Here is a 10,258-nt window from a genome sequence, read left to right on the forward strand (position 1 = left end):
AAAATAAAATAACATATGCATGACATTATTCTAAGCATGCAGTATTTTTCACCCCTTCATGCCCAATAAAAATAATTTGTAAACTTTCTTAAAAATTACTTTTCCATTTCCATAAAATGTAAATTAAAAATATATAATTAATAGAAATATATTTACCATAAAATCTAAATTAAAAATATATAATTAATGGAAAATATTATTAAAAAAAATATTACCATACATATGCAAACTAAATTATTATTCTAAGAAACTCAGGTTATAAACATAAATTGTTTTTTTTCTCTTAAAAAAAATTAAAAGGGAAAAATGGAAAAATATTCCATTGAAAATTATAGGCTAGAAAAAATAAAAGTGTTTTTTTAAACTATATTTTCTACATATTTTATATTTTCAATAAAAGGGGTGGAAACATAAACCATTATTAATATGTATTCATTTATTTATATATCGCATGGCAAGCCTAATAAATAATTTTGATCTTTCTTACTTTTTATGATTAAAGTGTAAATTTCCCTTTTCTATGCTTTTTCTGCTAAATAGGTTAATTTATTTTTACATATTTTTTCTCATTATAACATCCAGGTTTCATTTTTTATAATAAGTTGCAAATGGTATTTTACATCTTTAAGAAGTAATTTATGCATGTTCTATCTACACATATATAATCGGCATGCTGAAATATAATTGAAAATTCTTTTATCCTATTCATTTTTTCCTTCAACTTTTTCCTCATTTTCACCTATAACTATTATACCGTGCAAAATAAGACTTCATAATAAATTATATATATTTAAACCGTTCAATAATACATAAAATATGATAGCAGCAAATATAACACAAAAAATTATTACATAGAACATTATCCGTATGTGTTATATAATTATTTTTATATTCTCTTTGATTTCTTATCTTTATTTTTTTACTTCATACACGAATTATGTATTATACGCATACAAAGATAGGGTGAAATTGTCTAATATTTACAAAGAATAATTGATTTTTTTTTGAAATTTGGGGTTAGTATAAATATATATGTCCATAAATATTTGATTTCCATACTAAAATAAATAAAATGAAAATTAAAAAAGTAGCTATTCATAGTTTGCTCACTATATTTGTGAGAAATGGTGTTACTAATTGTTGAGAGACAGGTTTTATTAAAAAAATAATCATACAGAGATGAAGTTTTAAGTTGCATTTTTCAAAGAAACTAATGTTATTGTCAAACGAAAAATATTGATAATAAAACAACAAATATAAAAATGACGTAATAAAATAAAACGTGAAATAAACATGACTTATAAATCATATTTATCAACATAATTAATTTTCCTCGGAACAAGTTCTCATAAGTTTGCTCAATAGTGTTAGTCTCGATACAGCTAGTCTAAGATAAAATTTAAACAAAGTAACATTTTTTATATCTTCATTAAATGATTCAAATGTTTGTCTACACCCACCAGTTAATCCGTCTATATATTGTAATGAGTCTATGAATTTATTTTGTCTTGCACTATTTAATGCATAAGATAAATTTAATAAATTTTCTTTTAAAACCGAATTATTTTTTAGAGCTCGGGTCAATATTATATTAGAGGTTGTCTCATAGTTAATATAAAAATAAGAAAATAAATTGCTTAATATTTTATATAAATAATTATTTGAATGTTCATAAAAAGCTTTCTTTACACTCAATTTATATAAATAATAAAATTTTCTTTTAATTTGTTCCTGGCTATTATTAGTTAGTTTATATGTACATGTAAAGAAATTATCTGGTAATGCTTTAAGAGTTTGTTCTAAGAATGTATCTTTTTCTAAATGCTTTTTTAAATCCTTTAAAATTGGATCGATAGATAAATCATGAATTATACAATTTTGTAAATAAACCAATTGATGTTGTATATCATTTATATGCTGTAATTTCAATTGTCTAATTTGATCTTTTGTTATATTTTCCTTTAATATATTTATATCATATGCATAAGTATTTATTTTTTTTAAGTAACTTTCTTCAATTTCTTTTAATTCGTTTTTCATTTTATTTTTCTCTATATCTATTTCTTTTTTAGTTTTATCAATTATGCTATTTTCAAACCTTTCTTTTTTTTTTTCATAATTTTCTTTCAACAACTTTTCTTCTTCTTTTAACATTTTTAACATTGATTTTTTTAACACTTTTTCGATTTTTTTTTTTTTTTTTAAAAAAATATCATTATATTTAATTGTTAATATTTTTTTTAATACCTCCTTTTCTTCTTCAAGTAATATATCTTTATATTTTTCGTTAATTAGTTCATTTACAAACATGTCAACTATTTTATTTTGTAAATCCTCTTTACTTAAACTATTTATATCTGTTTTAAAATTGGCTATCTCTTTTTCTAATATTCTTTTTATATATTTGTCATTATTTATTATATCGTCTTTTTTACTATTAATTGGTTTGACTGTTTCGTCAGTATTATATGTCTCATTTTCTTTTTCAAGCTCAACTGTTTTTGTTTTTTTCTCGGGAATTACTATCGGTTCATCGCATGTATTCTTTGGTATGATATTTCCTTCTTCTTTTTGTTCCGTATTATGATTGGTTATATTCTTAGATAATTGTGCATTTTCCTTATCTACAATATTCTCATCATTTTTAATAATTACAAGAAGATCATCTTTGCCATCCTTAATTTTTAATACCTCATTTACAATCCCATTTTGTCCTTTTTTCATATTTTCAATTTCGTTCAATTGCATATTTTCTTCAAGTTCTATCATAATTTCCTCTGGGTTGTCTGTTTGCAAAGATAAATTTTGTTTTGCTATAGATGATGTTGTTTTGTTTCCATTTGTGGTATTTTCATAAGTCCCTACATTTTTATCTTTTTCATTCAAACTTTTAATACACCATTCTGTTTCATCCTCTTTTATGTTACTGTCAAAATATGAATTATTTTTGTCTTGCAATCTTTCAACATCTCTTAAGCTAATTTTATCAGATTCGTCAATTTTAAGGTTATTATTATTTTTATGAATTTTGAAATTTTCTAATTTTTCAAAAGCATGAATTACATCTTCTATATCACTATATATATTGTCTTTATGTAAATCTTCATTTTTTTCATCATAATTGATATTTATATTTTGCTCATTTTTGATATATTCTTTTTCATTTTTCTCTTTTTTTATTGCATCAATTTTAGTTCCCTTTATCTCTAGTAATGTATTTACCCTCAGTGGCGAAGCCAAAAAATGTGTGAAATTTTTTATAACAACCTGAATAAACAAATAAGTATAATTTAATAAATAAAAAACAAATTCATTAATATAGTTTAAAATAATATTTAAATTTACATTTTGTTTTATATATTTAAACACATTATCATTTAATTGGCATATAAATTGTTCGAATTTTATTTTTGTTGAGCTTATTTTTACGTCTATAATATTATTTAATTTTGGATTTTCTTCTATAAGGCTTTTTACATTTTTAGCTAAATTTATACTTTCATATGTACCATAAAATAAAAATGTTACAAAAAATATATTTTTTAAATATGCATATGTGGTTGTATTTTCCTTTTTATTTTTTATGTTTTTATCAATTTCATTATGTATAATTTTTTTATCAATTTTAAAATATAATTGTTTAAATTCGATATTCATTTTGTTACAGTAATGTCCAATCCAAACATTCTCATAATTCTTCAAAACATTTTTGTATCGTAAGATATTTCGTAAATATGTCATTCTCTTGTCTTTCCCTTTGTATGAATTTCTATCTGTTTTTTATAAAACCTTGAATTATGAGCATGTGTGTGTAACATGTATTTGCTACGAAATTGCTAAAGTATTTCGACACATATATATGTATACCCATTTCAAGATTTATTCAGACTAATTTCAGGAAAATATATGCTCCTACAAAAATATCACTTTATAGCAACATACCTTAAGCACATGCATATACAACATATGCTTGACAAATTTTGTTTGGACTTTCTTATTGAAGAAGATTATAAAAAAAAATAAATTGCATAAAATAAGCAAAAAAGTCAAAACAAGCTTAGCAAATAAGACTTTTGCTTACACTAACCTGGCTGCAAATTTAATTCATAACATACTAAAAAATGTGAATAACAAAAAAAAAATGCTACACCTATTTACAAAAAAATAATAATAAAATTAATATATTTTAGTAATATATATTTTTTGTACGCTATTTTTTAATTTATATCATTTTCTACTTTGATCGTTGTATCTCTTTTTTTAATAAAAAGGAAGGATTATACGAAATAATATAGTGATGTATATTTTCTTTTTTTTTTTTATTTTATTTTTAAGTTATACTCAATCAAATTATAAGAAAAATCAACAATGTAAATTTTGTCCAATAAAAAAGTATTATGGAAAAAAATATATAAATGTCATACTTTGAATAAAAAATTTCACATCCATAATTTGGCATGATTGAGTATGTATATTTAAAAAATGTGTAAAAAACCCCAAGCAACAAATTAAAACACATATTAATCCTATGTTAAGTAAATAATATTAGATTGTTTTATTACACACAAAAAAATATTTGAAAAAAAAAGAGAAAGAATATAGCTTTTCCTATTATAGAATGAATAAAAAGATAAAACAATATGTACCATAGTTACTACATTTTTATAACTATGATATTATAAGCAAATTTGTATATATATGTTTTAGTATTGTTCTAATATATAGAAAGGGTGAAAATATAAAAAAAAATTATAAAAATATTATAAGAAGGAAAAAATATGCATATAAGTAATAGCCTTAAAAGGTGTATAGTTTAGCAAATACCATATCTTTGGAAAATTGTCAATTTTAAAAATAAATAATAATAAAACAAACAACAGTAATATAAAAATAGATATTATAAAAAGAATATTTACCGGTCATACTAATATTATATATATGCACATATATCTAAATATGTTAAACTCCCCAAACCCCAAAATTAACATTACCAATATTTAAATACTTTTACATATTCTTGTATATAATGAAAATATTGAAAAAAAAAAATCATATTCGTATTTTCGTCATATCATATATATGTGAATACAATTTATGAATAAATATTAATTTTTTCGAAGTTTCAACTACAACATTATTATATGCTTACATATATTATATGCACTCAATACATATTTTTCCTATTTTAGTGAACAAAATATTAAAATTTTAATTTTTTTTCTTATTTTTATTTTTTTTATGTATTTGTATTATACATATATTATTTTTTATATTTATTAAATTTTTCTTTAAATATACAAGTATACATTGTTATAGAAATTTAACGCTCGAAAAAGCTGTTGGCTTTAAAATTTAATATATGGAATTTTAATGAATGTAGAAAATTGGCATATATTAAGAAATAGTATAGAAAAATTACACAGTATTAATATATACATGTATATTTATTTATTTCGAGTTAAGTGATTTTTTTTTTAAACTTACTATATTTTGTAAAATATATTGATTATCACGAAAATCGAAAATTTCCTCCATTTCTCTATTTTATTATTTATTTCCTTTTTAATTTCTTAAAAAATAAGTTAAAAATATTTATTATTGATAAAAAAAAATAGCTAAAATATACATAATTAATCTAGCTAAAAATAGTGATTTTCCCCACTTCCAAATACATACGTAAAAAAAAAATGTCATCGTTTAAATTACTTGGTGTTGTAAACAATAGAACATGGGGGCCTGACATAAAAAATGAGGAGCTAGTGAACTCCTGTATGGAGGATATAAAAAAGTATCAATTTGAGCCCTCTATGAAATTTGAAAAGATCGGTAAAATATGTGATTTTACAGCCACTAGCTATCAAAAGAGTATAAAAGATATAAATAAAATATCAGGAGAAGGTGATAATGCATTTGAAGAAGAGCTACAATTTCAAACTGTTGATTTAAGAACAGGACAAAAACCCAAAGGTACTTTATTTAATAAAAAGAAAATAATAAATAAACAAACAACCCAAGCATTTGCTCAAAAACAACAAGATGAAGATAATTTATATAGTAGTAGAATTAAAACAGCTGAACAGAAAAAACAAAAGATGTTACAACAAGCTAAAACAGCTAGATTAAATGCTCGTCATAGAATATTTACAGAATGGAGTAATGAACCAACTCCTTCATGGACAGTAGATTGTGAAATTATGTTTAATGAGTTACCTAAAAAGTCAATTAAAATTGATCATTTGAAAATTGAAGATATATTTTTCCGAGGAAAAGTATTATATTATGATAAAAGGTTTGAAAATATTAATGTTAAAAATCCACCTTTCCTTGCTCATTTAAATAAAGATGCAAATATATTAGTTTGTAAACCTAGTGATGATCAAGCATTAATGGAAATTTTAGATAGTGAAGAAAAAAATTCAAATGGATTAATTATTGTATCTACCGATCAAATATTATCTTGCCTTATGTCTTGTGTACATTCTAAATATTCTTGGCATTTAATAATTAAAAAAAAAGGAAATAGAATTATTATAGATAAAGATGATGATTCTATTATTGATTTATTAACAGTAAATGAAAATTCATTAGATGCACCAACTCAAGATAGTGAAAATAAAATAAACTCATTACAAGCCTTAGGTTTAGAAGCAGTTAAAATTAATGAACGATTTAAAAATCATGTTCAATTAAATAATCAAATAGCTGAAGAATATGATAATACATCATTTAATTCAAAACATTGTAACAATAATTCTAATATTCTCTATAGATATAGAAAAATTAATCTCCCTCCAGTAATCCATGGATCATCTAAAACAAGTTGTACCATCATCACAAGGGGAGAAATACATTCAAAAATAAAAGGATCAAATAATTCATATGTTTATATATGTTCATTAAATGAGTATGATATTAAAAGCCATAAAAATTGGAGATCTCAAATAGAAAATCAAAAGGGTGCATTATTAGCTAACGAAATACGTAATAATACATATAAACTTCATAAATTTATATGTCAAGCTTTATTAAGTGGTTGTGATGACATTAAATTAGGTTTTATATCCAGAAAAAATGCTAATGATTATGAAAACCATAATATATTATCTATCCAATCTCATAAAACAAAAGATTTGTCAACACAAATTGGATTAAAATATGAAAATATATGGGGTATACTCAAATATATTATTGACAACATTTCAGACAGACCAGATGGTAAATATGTTATTCTCAAAGACCCATTAAAATCTTTGTTACGTTTATATTGTACACATGAAGATGATTAAATATCTTTTGAAAAATATAAATGGATATAGAAAACTTATATATAAAATGTATATACAATTTGTTAGTTTATAGTTACATGAAACTTGCTATAATGAAATTATATTTTACCTTCATATTTTATTCTCATTTTTTTTCCTTTATCCCTATTTTTTTCTCCATTCTTATTTCTTATTTTTTTCATTTATCAACCTTAACAATTTTCGATAATATCCTATAGCCTTATTTATTACACACACCTTATTTTAATTTTATTACTATGCATAAATTATAAATATGCATGTGTGCAAATACCTTATTTTCACATGAATATATGGAAAATATATAGTTCGATAAAAATTATAAAGGCTTACGAATTTGTGCTATTTCCACTTTGTTAAGCAATTCCTTTTTTTATGTTATGTATGCAAGTGTGCATATGTATCAAGAGTGGCTTATTTTGAAAATATATATATGTATGCATACACGGAACAATTTATATATATTTTTTTTCTTTACATTTTTTACAATATTGAAATGTATACACAAAAAAATATCCTTATGGTTTTTAACACTTAAGCATTACATTAAAAATTTAATAACATAGATATGAAAGTATATCATTTTTTTTTTCTTAATATTCCTAAAACCCTTCTAATGAAAAATGCACACAAAGTTGTGTTTTCATACACTATAGTAATTCAAACAAAAAGAAAAATGAGAATGAGAATAAAAAAGTAAAAATCTGTATAGATATGAACGAATCAAAAAAAGTGTAAAAATATTCTACTATATCAGCTAGGAAATAATAATATTTCTGTATATATATGAATATATTTTTGATATTTATAAAAATGGAATTAAAAATAATATCAACGGTGCAAATTATCACGATGGAAGGGGAAAAATTAACAAAATAAAATTAGGTACAACTTTACAAGTTTTATTACATTTATTAATATGCTTATATGTTCTATATCTGCATATGCATATTCATTTATTTTTTCAATTAAAACCTGTTCGGATTAAGAATAATCCTACAAATAAAAATTTTTATTTGGAAAAAAACATTTTAATGGCGCTTTTTCTTAGTGTGCTTTAATACTTTTTTTCATTATGTTTTAATTTCCTTTCTATGTTTTTTTTTTTCATTTTTTTTAATTATTTCAGTATTTAATGTAGAAATAAAATTTCCATGAGCACACACAAATAAAATATATATATATATGCATATCCAAGGTACGGTCTTTTTTCACACGCAAGTTAATAAAATAGTAATGTATATTAGTGGATTAGATTATTGTTTGATCGTTATTTTTTTTAGAAAAATACTTTAATAGTATTGCATTTTTTTTAGTATTTTATTTTTTTTTTTTACATTTATTTAGTTTAAAATTTATATTACCCCCTGATAATAATTTTAGTAGCATATTTAGAAAATATTCGGTTGCAATATTAATTGTGAAACCCTTTTATATTAAAATAATTCTTTAGCTAAAAATGTTTTCGTTTTTTATATTTTATTATAATTGTACTTTGTATATTTTACTTATAATAAATTTTCACATTAAATTTCATTATATATTTTATTATTTTCCGCCAATTTTGCAATGCTGATCTCATATATATTCAATATAATATTTTTTTTATGTACTATTTTATGAATTATTTATAAATTATATTATTCAATACTAATTAATATTTGCAAAAAACAAAAAAATTATTATAATAAAAAAATAGGTATCACAATTTCATAAATATAATTCTTTAGAAAGTAGAAAAATTATTTTAAAATACTTGTATTTGCATACATTATTTATATATTTTTTTTCTATGTGATCTCAAAAACAAACAAAAAATTATTATCCTTGAAAATAGTAAATCCGCTTATATATATTTTCCCATTTTCATTCTTTTAAAAAAAAAAAATTATTATGCATACATATAATTTTTATATCCCCTATCTTTCCCATTATTTATATTTTATTATAAATGCGCATATAAACTAATTTAGTTAATTTTTTCCCCAAGTATTTGAGTAATAAGAATAAATCGTTTCAACTAAAAAATGCTATAATTTTAATGTTTCTTCAACCTAAATATATATTTTATTATGACTCAAATATAACTATATAATAATAATGTTTTTTCTATATTAAAAAAAACAAAAAATAAAAAACATATGCAATGTATTATATATTCCAATTTAAATGGTTTGGCAACGAATGAATGCTAGGTGTTTTTTTTTCTCATCTTTTTTCATTGTTTAGTTTTGTGTTTCTTTTTTTTCTTTTAATTATATTTTTTTTTATTATTTATTTTTTTAGTATTTTAAACTAAAATGAATCTTTTATAAATACAATTATATAATAACTAATTCTTTAATGTTACATATGCATTTCATTTATTACTTTGTACTATATATATATTATTATATATAATATAGTACTATTATATGCATGATAAAACTTATGCATATTATGTGTATAGTTTAATATTGTTAAATAAAAATTATAACGATAAATATGAATATAATTATATATATTCACATATATGCATGAGTAAATAATTCATATTTGTATATATTTTTTTTACTGTGCATATGGTATGCTTATAGAATGAATTAATATTTTCTATATATAGCTAAGTTATTTTATATGTATGAAGATTCTTATATATAATATATCGATACATATATATACGAGCAAAACATGCATTAATAATAAATTATACACATTACACACTTATGTTTTTTAAAAAAAATGAATTATATTTGCATAATATATTTATTTCATAAAATTATTAACTAAAATAATTAGATAAATAAAGTAATAAATGTTGTCTAAAATATTTTATGCTTAAAAAATAAAGTAACATCAAAAATTAACTTTAATTTTACCATTCTTTATAAGAAGGAATTATAAAACGGACATTTTCACAAGAACAGTATTAAAAAAGAAGAAAACATAAAGACGAAAAATATTAAATTCCCTAT

The 10,258-nt window shown here is 21.1% G+C and overlaps 2 protein-coding genes across 2 annotated transcripts; one reads left to right on the top strand and one right to left on the bottom strand.

Annotated features, from left to right (window-relative positions):
- Window positions 1-1,323: 1,323 nt before the first annotated feature.
- Window positions 1,324-3,741, bottom strand: PVVCY_1200680 (conserved Plasmodium protein, unknown function; the record flags this gene model as incomplete). The annotated part of the gene is made up of 1 exon (XM_008625080.2): window positions 1,324-3,741. The coding sequence occupies one exon, from the start codon at window positions 3,739-3,741 to the stop codon at window positions 1,324-1,326; it is 2,418 nt and encodes an 805-aa protein (XP_008623302.2).
- A 1,946-nt stretch (window positions 3,742-5,687) lies between these two features.
- Window positions 5,688-7,286, top strand: PVVCY_1200690 (eukaryotic translation initiation factor 3 subunit D, putative; the record flags this gene model as incomplete). The annotated part of the gene is made up of 1 exon (XM_008625081.1): window positions 5,688-7,286. The coding sequence occupies one exon, from the start codon at window positions 5,688-5,690 to the stop codon at window positions 7,284-7,286; it is 1,599 nt and encodes a 532-aa protein (XP_008623303.1).
- Between the last annotated feature and the right edge of the window lie 2,972 nt (window positions 7,287-10,258).

Source organism: Plasmodium vinckei (genome assembly GCF_900681995.1).
Source record: "Plasmodium vinckei vinckei genome assembly, chromosome: PVVCY_12".
NCBI lineage: Eukaryota > Apicomplexa > Aconoidasida > Haemosporida > Plasmodiidae > Plasmodium > Plasmodium vinckei.